Genomic DNA, 12,789 nt, shown 5'->3' on the forward strand with positions numbered 1-12,789 from the left:
AAATTGAGAAAAAATTGAGAAAAAATGGAGTAAAATTTGATGAAAAATTGAGAAAAAATGGCGAAAAAGTGACAAAAAAATTACAAAAAATTTCTAAAAAGTGAAAAAAAAAGACAAAAAAGTGAAAAAAATTGAGAAAAAATGGACGAAAAAGTGACAAAAAATTTACAAAAAATTACAAAAAAGTGAGAAAAATTTGACAAAAAATTTAGAAAAAAATTTGACGAAAAATTGAGAAAAATTTGACCAAAAATTGAGAAAAAAGTAATAAGAATTTGACAAAAAAAATGCAAATAATTTGATGAAAAAGTGACAAAAAATGGACAAAAAATGGACAAAAAAGTGAGAAAAATTGAGAAAAAATGGACAAAAAAGTGCTAAGAATTTGACAAAAAAAACGAAAAAGTCACAAAAACTTGACAAAAATGAGACGACTGCCCAACAAAAAAAGTGATGAAAAAAAATCCGACGTTCGGAAAAAGATCAGTTTAGTTTTGTAGGTCTTTCAAATGAGGCGTCACACTGGCCTACAGGATTTGGGCAAAGCTGAACTGGAGAAAATGCTCTGGGTTCAGGCGGGAGTGAAGAGGTTAATAAATAGGATTCATGCACAGAAACAGTATTTTGGGGGTTCATTTTGTCCCTCAGCGCCCCCTAACTAAAACCCACGGCTCTGAGTCTGCTGTACCTTTGGTTTGGTGGAGTTTTCTTCTCTGATGACGGTGAAGTCCTCTCCGTCCTGACTGTGGCCCACCCTGAACCTCTTCATGAAGACGTTCCTGTCGCGGTGTTTCCCTCCCTGGATCAGGACGCCGCTGACCAGCTTCTCCTGCAGCAGGTCCACCTTCAAGCCAACAAGGAGGTAAGTCAATGGATCTGCAGGAGGAGCTGAAGACCACCAGCCGTGGGATTGTTCCTCTCAGTTCTGACCTGGATCCACTCGTTCCTGAAGGGCTGTTTGGTCTGCTGCCCCGTCCAGCCCGAGCGCCCCGTGAGCAGCCGCGCGTTCTCCGCCACCCAGCCGCGGTCAGCGAAGGAGGAGGCGGAGATCTGAGCGTCCGTGATCTGCCCGGAGACCATCCCCAACATGGAGGAGCACGGGTAATCTGAGAGAGAGGAGAGAGTTCAAGAGGAGAACGTCCCCAACATGGAGGAGCACGAGTAATCTGAGGGAGAGGAGAGAGTTCAAGAGGAGAACATCCCCAACATGGAGGAGCACCGGTAATCTGAGGGAGAGAGGAGAGAGTTCAAGAGGAGAACATCCCCAACATGGAGGAGCACGGGTAATCTGAGAGAGAGAGGAGAGAGTTCAAGAGGAGACCATCCCCAACATGGAGGAGCACGGGTAATCTGAGAGAGAGGAGAGAGTTCAAGAGGAGAACGTCCCCAACATGGAGGAGCACGGGTAATCTGAGAGAGAGAGGAGAGAGTTCAAGAGGAGAACATCCCCAACATGGAGGAGCACGGGTAATCTGAGAGAGAGGAGAGAGTTCAAGAGGAGAACGTCCCCAACACACTGCAAAAAGTTTCCTTCTAAAAACAAGGAAAAACATGTTAAAATAAGACGTTTTGTCTTGTTTGAAGGAAACAATTCTGCCAATGGGGTCGGCGTGTTTTTCTTGCTAAGAATTCTTTTTCCTAGAATATTTAAAAAGTGACAAAAATGGACAAAAATTTACAAAAATGTGACGAAAAATTGACGAAAAATTGAGTAAAATTTGACAAAAAATTTACAAAAAAATTACAAAAAAAGAAAGAAAAAAGTGAGAAAAATTGAGAAAAAATGGACGAAAAAGTGATAATAATTTGACGAAAAAGTGACAAAAAATGTAAAAAAAATGGTAAAAAAGTGAGAAAAAATTGACGAAAAATTGAGAAAAAATTGACGAAAAATTGAGAAAAAATTGACGAAAAATTGAGAAAAAATTGACGAAAAATTGAGGAAAAAATTGACAAAAAAGTGATAATAATTTGACGGAAACGTGACTAAAAATGTACAAAAAATGACAAAAAAGTGAAAAAAATGTGACGAAAAATTGAGTAAAATTTGACAAAAAAATGACAAAAAAGTGAGAAAAATTTGACGAAAAATGGACGAAAAAGTGAAAAGAATTTGACAAAAAAAATGCAAATAATTTGACGAAAAAGTGACAAAAAATTTACAAAAAATGACAAAAAAGTGAGGAGAGAGTTCAAGAGGAGAACATCCCCAACATGGAGGAGCACGAGTAATCTGAGAGAGAGAGGAGAGAGTTCAAGAGGAGAACGTCCCCAACATGGAGGAGCACGGGTAATCTGAGAGAGAGAGGAGAGAGTTCAAGAGGAGAACATCCCCAACATGGAGGAGCACGGGTAATCTGAGAGAGAGAGGAGAGAGTTCAAGAGGAGAACATCCCCAACATGGAGGAGCACGGGTAATCTGAGAGAGAGAGGAGAGAGTTCAAGAGGAGAACATCCCCAACATGGAGGAGCACGGGTAATCTGAGAGAGAGAGGAGAGAGTTCAAGAGGAGAACATCCCCAACATGGAGGAGCACGGGTAATCTGAGAGAGAGAGGAGAGAGTTCAAGAGGAGAACATCCCCAACATGGAGGAGCACGAGTAATCTGAGAGAGAGAGGAGAGAGTTCAAGAGGAGAACATCCCCAACATGGAGGAGCACGGGTAATCTGAGAGAGAGAGGAGAGAGTTCAAGAGGAGAACGTCCCCAACATGGAGGAGCACGGGTAATCTGAGAGAGAGGAGAGAGTTCAAGAGGAGAACATCCCCAACATGGAGGAGCACGAGTAATCTGAGGGAGAGGAGAGAGTTCAAGAGGAGAACATCCCCAACATGGAGGAGCACGGGTAATCTGAGGGAGAGGAGAGAGTTCAAGAGGAGAACATCCCCAACATGGAGGAGCACGAGTAATCTGAGAGAGAGGAGAGAGTTCAAGAGGAGAACGTCCCCAACATGGAGGAGCACGAGTAATCTGAGAGAGAGGAGAGAGTTCAAGAGGAGAACGTCCCCAACATGGAGGAGCACGGGTAATCTGAGAGAGAGGAGAGAGTTCAAGAGGAGAACGTCCCCAACATGGAGGAGCACGGGTAATCTGAGGGAGAGGAGAGAGTTCAAGAGGAGAACATCCCCAACATGGAGGAGCACGGGTAATCTGAGAGAGAGGAGAGAGTTCAAGAGGAGAACGTCCCCAACATGGAGGAGCACGGGTAATCTGAGGGAGAGGAGAGAGTTCAAGAGGAGAACATCCCCAACATGGAGGAGCACGGGTAATCTGAGAGAGAGAGGAGAGAGTTCAAGAGGAGAACGTCCCCAACATGGAGGAGCACGGGTAATCTGAGGGAGAGGAGAGAGTTCAAGAGGAGAACATCCCCAACATGGAGGAGCACGGGTAATCTGAGGGAGAGGAGAGAGTTCAAGAGGAGAACGTCCCCAACATGGAGGAGCACGGGTAATCTGAGGGAGAGGAGAGAGTTCAAGAGGAGAACATCCCCAACATGGAGGAGCACGGGTAATCTGAGGGAGAGGAGAGAGTTCAAGAGGAGAACGTCCCCAACACACTGCAAAAAGTCTCCTTCTAAAAACAAGGAAAAACATCTTAAAATAAGACGTTTTTTCTTGTTTGAAGGAAACAATTCTGCCAATGGGGTCGGCATGTTTTTCTTGCTAAGAATTCTTTTTCCTAGAATATTTAAAAAGTGACAAAATATTTACAAAAAATGGCAAAAATTGACCAAAAAATTGACAAAAAAAGTGAGAAAAATTGAGAAAAAACGGACGAAAAATGACAAAAAATGACAAAAATGTGACGAAAAAATTGACGAAAAATTGAGTAAAATTTGACCAAAAAATTACAAAAAATGACAAAAAAGTGAGAAAAAAGTGAGAAAAATTTGACGAAAAATGGACGAAAAAGTGAAAAGAATTTGACAAAAAAAATGCAAATAATTTGACGAAAAAGTGACAAAAAAAATGTACAAAAAATTGTAAAAAAGTGAGAAAAAAGTGAGAAAAAAGTGAGAAAAAATTGACGAAAAATTGAGAAAAAATTGACGAAAAAGTGACAAAAAAAATGTACAAAAAAAGACAAAAAATGTACAAAAAAGTGATAATAATAGGATGAAAAAGTGACAGAAAATGTACAAAAAATGGTAAAAAAGTGAGAAAAAAGTGAGAAAAAAGTGAGAAAAAAGTGAGAAAAAAGTGAGAAAAAAGAGAGAAAAAATTGACGAAAAATTGAGAAAAAATTTACGAAAAAGTGAAAAGAATTTGACAAAAAAATTTGAATAATTTGACGGAAAAGTGACTAAAAATGTACAAAAAATGACAAAAAATTGAGTAAAATTTGACAAAAAAGTGAGAAAAATTTGATGAAAAATGAATGAAAAAGTGAAAAGAATTTGACAAAAAAGTGACAAAAAATGTACAAAAAATGACAAAAAATTGAGTAAAATTTGACGAAAAATTGAGAAAAAAATTTACAAAAAATGAAAAAATTGACAAAAAATTGACCAAAATTTGACAAAAAAGTGAGAAAAATTTGATGAAAAATGAATGAAAAAGTGAAAAGAATTTGACAAAAAAGTGACAAAATGTACAAAAAATGACAAAAAAGTGAAAAAAATGTGACGAAAAATTGAGTAAAATTTGACAAAAATATTACAAAAAATGGACGAAAAAGTGAAAAAAAATTGACAAAAAAAATGCAAATAGTTTCACGAAAAAGTGACAAAATTTTTTACAGAAAATGACAAAAAATGACAAAAATGGACACAAATTTGACAAAAAATTGAGGAGCACGAGTAATCTGAGAGAGAGGAGAGGAGAACATCCCCGACATGGAGGAGCACGGGTAATCTTCTCTCACCTGAGGTCCGGCAGCCGTACACCTCGAAGCGCAGGCAGATGCCCTGCTCCCAGGACATGGGCCGGATGCGGACGTAGCGGGTCAGCGTGGGCTTGGGCAGCAGGGAGCGCTTCTCGTCCTCAGGGTTCCGGTTTCCGTCGAACAGCTTCTGCTTGTTCCCCTCCTTCACCGTCACCCAGTCCTCGCCGTTGGAGCTCAGGTCCACCTTGTACGAGCGGACGAAGTAGTGCTTCTTGGTCTCTTTGGAGATGGCGCCCTGAGTGCCCACGGCCGTCACGAAGCGCAGGAAGCCCAGGTCCACCTGAGCAGAGGAGCAGAGGAGGAGAACCAGCGCTGATCAGGAGAGACCGTGTGCAGCTTTCTTCTTTTAAGATATATTCACTTGTTTCAGGATAGTTTCCACTTTTGTTTAAGTAAGGTTTACTATAAACAAAAGTTGATGCTCATAATAAGTATATTTTCCTGCTTATTTTGTGCTGCTTGTTTCAAGATTTTAATATCTTATTTTAAGATTTCTTACTAAGTAAAATTATCTTGCTGCATGGACAGATAATTTGTCTAGTTTTAAGTATCTTTATCTTGTTTTTAGCTACTTCGTATTTGCAGTGCAGATCCAATAGTGCACACTGTCAAAATGATAATGTATTCTGATGACACTGTGGTGTATATTCATGGGAAAACTGTTAAAGAGGTTACCCAAAAGTTAACTGAGGAAATGAAAAACATTTCTATTGGGTTGAAAAACTCTCATTTAACCTTGAATATCGACAAAACGGTTTCTATGTTTTTCACAAATCGCTCTAAATCCTCACTATGTGAGACTGGACCAAAAATCACCATTGAAGGTCAGGAAATCTCAAATGTAGAGCAAATTAAATATTTAGGAGTCATTCTGGACCCAAATTTAAATTTCAAAAAACATATTAACCAATACGTTGAAATTTAACATAGCGAATTTTAGATATATTAGAAACTCTTTGACTATAGATGCTTCTAATCTTTATCTAAATGCGATGATAATCCCGCACTTTCACTACTGCATGACGAGTTGGACGCAGGCCTGTAAAACAGCCTTAAGGCCCCTGGAGTCATTGTACAAAAGTTCTCTTAAAGTTCATAACAAAAAATCTCGCTTATATCATCACTGTCATATTCTTAAAAAACATAGTATATTAAGTTTTGAAAACATAATCATATATTCAAATCTCTGTCTGTTGTTCAAGATAATTAATGGTACAGCAGCTCCTCCATTAAAAAAGTTTATTTCACTGAGCTCAGACATTTCATCTGGAGCCACTCGGTCGACTGTTCGGGGCGAGTGTCGGACCCCCCAGTGTAAATCAGGACCCCCCAGGGTAAATCCGCACTCCGCTTTCTCCAGTGTGGCCATCAAACAGTGGAATATGTTGCCAACAGAGCTGACCACATGTGTACATTTTAACACTTTTTCACACCAGGCTAAAAAATGGCTTATTTTAAAACAAACTTGTTCCCATAATGTCCTGTAATTGGTGTGTGTGTGAGTGTGCAATCTAATGCTTTGAATGAATGAAGTGTGTGTTGTTTTTAATGCTGTTTTTGGGGAAATGTATTATTCTGTATTAGTATTTTTATGACTTTGTTGACATCAGCCTGCCCAGGGACTACAGGTGGAAATTAGCACAAGTGCTATAACCTGGTACAGCATCTCTCCCTTTGAGGTTGATGTATATTGTACACTGCCCCTGTTCAAATAAATAAATAAACTAAACTAAACTAAACTAAACTACACTGTCAAAAGTGGATTCTAGGCAAGTAAAAAATGTCTTACTTTAAGAAATAAGTTCTTGTTTTTTCCCTAAAAAGTAATAATGTCTTGCTGAGCAAAGTTGTCCTGAGTAAAAAAATCTTATTTTAGGAAATAAAATCAAGCCATTTCTTGTTCCGATATAGAGCCAGGTGATTCTGACCATCAGCCATGGCTCCACATCATGGAGACGGGTCCCTTAAATATTAGTGTTTATTAAGAACATTTTGCTCAAAAATGTGAGTAATTTAGAACATTTTACTTAAATCAAGCAACATTTAAGTAAAATATCCCACAATTTTTCACTAAACAAGAATGTTTTCCTTAAATTATTCCATTTTCTGAGGACATTTTGCTTAATTCTTGCTATTTACTTGCTTAAATTTAGTGTTTCTTTCTTGCTTCATGATAAGAAAAATATTCTAGAAAAAAGAATTCTTAGCAAGAAAACAATGCTGACGCCATTGGCAGAATTTTTTCCTTAAAACAAAACAAAATGTCTTATTTTAAGATTTTTTTCCTTGTTTTTAGGAGGGTACGTTTTGCAGTGTAGGTGCTACACTGCAAAACGTAATGAACTAGATCAGTATAAACATCTCAATTTGAGCACAATAATCCACATTTGAGTTGTTTTGACGAGTTAAGAAGTTGTTGTGCATTTGTCTTAGATTATTTCACTTGTTCTGAGATGTTTCTGACTCGTTTCGATACATTTCGTCCTTATTTCAGGTCATTTTCTTTGCCAACGGGGAAAGAAAATTGGTCTTATCTCATTGGCAATTTTACTTTCTTATTTCAAGCGAGATTTACCCTAGAACTGGTCTGAAATGTCCTCAAACAAGCAAAGGAAACTTGATCAGGAAAAGTGTCTAAATGAGTGAAAACCGCTCAAAACAAGAGACATTTCCTCAGTTCAAGTCATTTAAGCCAATGCTTGATATTTACTTTTTGTAGTGTAGGTGCTACAGCTCCAGGAAACAAGGATGGGACAAACAAGGAGGCATCCGGGCGAGACTCACAGCTAAGCCACACATGCCTTTGTCCCGACTGGTCTGGCTAATGCAGTAAAACAGATTCACTGCTGAGCTCTAGCATTAGCCCGATGCTAACATGTAGCATCAGGTTAGCATTCTCTGTTATTTTCTGTCTTAATGATCCTCCCCATGTCTTTGTATCTTCATGTAGTAGAAACTAGATTCATATTTCAGCATTTGTTTAACCCCTTAACCCCCGCCTGAACCGAGCACGTTTTCTCCAGTTTGGCTTTACCCCAATCCAAAAGCTTCTGGAGAAAAAAGGTGGGAAAATAGCAACAAAACTGAGACGAAAACAATGATGGAAATGTGAGAGAAAAAAGGGAGAAAACATTGATGAAAAAGAGGCAAAAATGTCACAAGAAATGGACAAAAAATGGACAAAAAAATGAAAAAAATGTGACAAAAACATTTAAAACATTTGATGAAAAAATGACGAAAAAATGTGACAAAAAATGAAAAAAAATGGATGAAAAAATGATGAAAAAAAGACGAAAAAATGACAAAAAATGACAAAAATTGGATTAAAAAAATGACAAAAAAAAGAAAAAAAAATGTGACAAAAAAATGAAAATAATTTGATGAAAAAATGACGAAAAAATGACAAAATGTGACAAAAATTTGATAAAAATGTGACAAAAAAATGACAGAAAATTGATTAAAAAAAAAGCCAGTTTGGCTTCACCCCAGTCCAAAAGCTTCTGGGAAAAAAGCTGTGAAAATAGCAACAAAACTGAGACGAAAACAATGATGAAAAAGAGGCAAAAATGTCACAAGAAATTGACAAAAAATGAAAAAATAAAAAAGACAAAAATGTGACAAAAAAATACAAAAAAAATACGAAAAAATGACAAAAATGAGTTGAAAACCCAACAAAAAAATGATGGAAAAAAATGTGCTGACGTGAGGAAAAACATCCTCTCGGTTCAGGCGGGAGTTAAGAGGTTAAAGTAGTTTTTGAATAATTAGAGAAAGTTTAGATTTTTCTCCAGATTGTTTTCCCCCTTAACTGTTTTCAAACATGACCATATATGGGCGATTCCAGAGAAGAAGAGCCGTCTGTATCTGTTGCATTGGAAATGTTTTCAGGGTAAATGCTCTAATTTCAGTTTGAACAGAAGAAGCTACAAAGAATGAAGGACTAGAGGCTTTAAAGTAACGGCAGAGCGGTTTATATTGGAATCAATGGGGCAGAAATTGCCACTAAAGTTTCTGATTGAAATCTCTCTTCATTAAAGTTTGTGCAGCGTCTCCAGCCGGACGTTTCCTCTCAGCTTCAGTCAGAGTCTGTGATGAGTCCGGTCATGAGCCTAAACCAATCACATGCGTCACAAACGGAGCTCCATCTGCTCAAACGTCTCCCAGATCTGTTACACCAGTGACAGGAAGGGCATCCTCTTCACCAGTGTTTGTTCAAGACGGCGGCAGGAAGGACGTGTGAGTCTGTAAACTCTAAACCGGGATCTCCGCCAGGATCCTGCTCCTGGAGTCGTCCATGAATAAACAGGAAACGGCCCAAGTCTGTCTGAAACCCCTCTGAGGCTCCACGACCCTGAGGCTCCACGACTCTGAGCTCCACGACTCCACGGCTCTGAGCTCCACGACTCTGAGCTCCACGACTCTGAGCTCCACGACTCTGAGCTCCACGACTCTGAGCTCCACGACTCTGAGGCTCCACGACTCTGAGGCTCCACGACTCTGAGCTCCACGACTCTGAGGCTCCACGACTCTGAGCTCCACGACTCTGAGCTCCACGACTCTGAGCTCCACGACTCTGAGCTCCACGACTCTGAGGCTCCACGACTCTGAGCTCCACGACTCTGAGCTCCACGACTCTGAGCTCCACGGCTCTGAGGCTCCACAACTCTGAGGCTCTGAGCTCCACGACTCTGAGGCTCCACGACTCTGAGCTCCACGACTCTGAGGCTCTGAGCTCCACAACTCTGAGGCTCTGAGCTCCACGACTCTGAGCTCCACGACTCTGAGCTCCACGACTCTGAGCTCCACGGCTCTGAGCTCCACGACTCTGTTCTCCACGACACTGAGCTCCACGACTCTGAGCTCCACGACTCTGAGCTCCACGACTCTGAGGCTCCACGACTCTGAGGCTCCACGACTCTGTTCTCCACGACTCTGAGCTCCACGACTCTGAGCTCCACGACTCTGAGCTCCACGACTCTGAGGCTCCACGACTCTGAGCTCCACGACTCTGAGCTCCACGACTCTGAGCTCCACGGCTCTGAGGCTCCACAACTCTGAGGCTCTGAGCTCCACGACTCTGAGGCTCCACGACTCTGAGCTCCACGACTCTGAGGCTCTGAGCTCCACAACTCTGAGGCTCTGAGCTCCACGACTCTGAGCTCCACGACTCTGAGCTCCACGACTCTGAGCTCCACGGCTCTGAGCTCCACGACTCTGTTCTCCACGACACTGAGCTCCACGACTCTGAGCTCCACGACTCTGAGCTCCACGACTCTGAGGCTCCACGACTCTGAGGCTCCACGACTCTGTTCTCCACGACTCTGAGCTCCACGACTCTGAGCTCCACGACTCTGAGCTCCACGACTCTGAGGCTCCACGACTCTGAGCTCCACGACTCCGAGCTCCACGACTCTGTTCTCCACGACTCTGAGCTCCACGACTCTGAGCTCCACGACTCTGAGGCTCCACGACTCTGAGCTCCACGACTCTGAGCTCCACGACTCTGAGCTCCACGGCTCTGAGCTCCACGACTCTGTTCTCCACGACACTGAGCTCCACGACTCTGAGCTCCACGACTCTGAGCTCCACGACTCTGAGGCTCCACGACTCTGAGGCTCCACGACTCTGTTCTCCACGACACTGAGCTCCACGACTCTGAGCTCCACGACTCTGAGCTCCACGACTCTGAGGCTCCACGACTCTGAGCTCCACGACTCTGTTCTCCACGACTCTGAGCTCCACGACTCTGAGCTCCACGACTCTGAGCTCCACGACTCCGAGCTCCACGACTCTGTTCTCCACGACACTGAGCTCCACGACTCCGAGCTCCACGACTCTGTTCTCCACGACTCTGTTCTCCACGACTCTGAGCTCCACGACTCTGAGCTCCACGACTCTGAGCTCCACGACTCCGAGCTCCACGACTCTGAGCTCCACAGCTCTGAGCTCCACGACTCTGAGCTCCACGACACTGAGCTCCACGGCTCTGAGGCTCCACGACTCTGAGCTCCACGACTCTGAGCTCCACGACTCTGAGCTCCACGACTCTGAGGCTCCACGACTCTGAGCTCCACGACTCTGAGCTCCACGACTCTGAGCTCCACGACTCTGAGCTCCACGACTCTGAGGCTCCACGGCTCTGAGGCTCCACGGCTCTGAGCTCCACGGCTCTGAGCTCCACGACTCTGAGCTCCACGACTCTGAGCTCCACGGCTCAAGTACATTGAAAAAAGTTTATTTTTAATGGAAAAATACATTTATCTGGACAAATGCACCAGTTTAACCTCTTAACTCCCGCCTGAACCGAGAGGATGTTTTTCCTCACGTCAGCACATTTTTTTCCCATCATTTTGTTGTTGGGTATTCAACTCATTTTTGTCACTTTTTTTTCATTTTATTGTCATTTTTTAGTCAATTTTTTGTTATTTTTTGTCACATTTTTGTCATTTTTTTGTCATTTGTTTTAGTTTTTTTTTCACATTTTTTTCACATTTTTGTCATTATTTTTGTGACATTTTTGCCACTTTTTCATCAATTTTTCGTCACATTTTTGAAATTTTTGTGTGTTTTTTTTGTCACATTTTTTTGTCATTTAAAAAAAAAAAAAAATGTCGTTTTTTTGTCATTTTAAAAAAAAAATGTTTTAACATTTTTGTGACATTTTTGCCACTTTTTCATAAGTTTTTCGTCATTTTTTTGTCACATTTTTGATTTTTTTTTTGCGTTTTTTTGTCACATTTTTGTCATTTTTTGTTGTTTTTTTTTGTCATTTTTTTGTCGTTTTTTTGTCATTTTTTGTCATTATTTTTGTGACATTTTTGCCACTTTTTCATCAATTTTTCGTCACATTTTTGAAATTTTTGTGTGTTTTTTTTGTCACATTTTTTTGTCATTTAAAAAAAAAAAAAAATGTCGTTTTTTTGTCATTTTAAAAAAAAAAATGTTTTAACATTTTTGTGACATTTTTGCCACTTTTTCATAAGTTTTTCGTCATTTTTTTGTCACATTTTTGATTTTTTTTTTGCGTTTTTTTGTCACATTTTTGTCATTTTTTGTTGTTTTTTTTTGTCATTTTTTTGTCGTTTTTTTGTCATTTTTTGTCATTATTTTTGTGACATTTTTGCCACTTTTTCATCATTGTTTTCGTCTCACTTTTGTCGCTATTTTCTCACCTTTTTTCCTGAAGCTTTTGGATTGGGGTAAAGCCAAACTGGAGACAATGCACTCAGTTCAGGCGGGAGTTAAGGGGTTCAGAGGTTCAGGCAAACATGAACTATCCGGCCACGTTCCTCTGGTTCTGACACTGGGGTGGAATCTTTAACCCCAGAAGGATCCGAGACTCTGCAGAACGTTTCTCCCGACTATCGGAGACCGAGATCTGGCTTTATCTATCATTTTGTTGTTGGGTATTCAACTCATTTTTACTCTTTTTCCTACATTTTTTGTCATTTTTTTTTGTCATTTTTTTGTTGTCATTTTTTGTCATTTTTTTGTCTTTTATTGTCATTTTTTTAATCATTTTTTTGTTGTCTTTTTTTGTCATTTTTTTGTCATTTTTTTGTCATTTTTTGTCATTTTTTGGTCATTTTTTGGTCATTTTTTTGTCATTTTTTGTCATTTTTATTCATTTTTTGGTCATTTTTTGGTCATTTTTTTGTCACATTTTTGTCACATTTTTGTCATTTTTTTTGTCATTTTTTTTGTCATTTTTTTTGTCATTTTTTTGTCATTTTTTGTCATTTTTTGTCATTTTTTTGTCATTTTTTGTCATTTTTTTGTCATTTTTTGTCAAATTTGTGTCAATTTTCGACCTTTTTTTGTCATTTTTTTGTAATTTTTTTGTCATTTTTTTGTCACATTTTTTTGTCACATTTTTTATTATTTTTTGTTATTTTTTGTTATTTTT

At 40.0% G+C, this 12,789-nt stretch overlaps 1 protein-coding gene across 1 annotated transcript in view; it reads right to left on the bottom strand.

Annotated features, from left to right (window-relative positions):
- Positions 1 to 12,789, bottom strand: part of LOC306966301 (neuropilin-1a-like) — a 76,654-nt gene that overhangs the window by 23,485 nt on the left and 40,380 nt on the right. Inside the window, exons 5-7 of the mRNA XM_079561017.1 lie at positions 4,863 to 5,163; positions 931 to 1,106; positions 689 to 844 (exon numbers count right to left, since the gene is read on the bottom strand). Of these exons, the coding sequence (XP_079417143.1) occupies positions 689 to 844; positions 931 to 1,106; positions 4,863 to 5,163 (633 nt within the window). The remainder of the gene's footprint in view (positions 1 to 688; positions 845 to 930; positions 1,107 to 4,862; positions 5,164 to 12,789) is intronic.

This window comes from Gobius niger (assembly GCF_951799975.1).
Source record: "Gobius niger genome assembly, chromosome: 8".
Classification (NCBI taxonomy): Eukaryota; Metazoa; Chordata; class Actinopteri; order Gobiiformes; family Gobiidae; genus Gobius; species Gobius niger.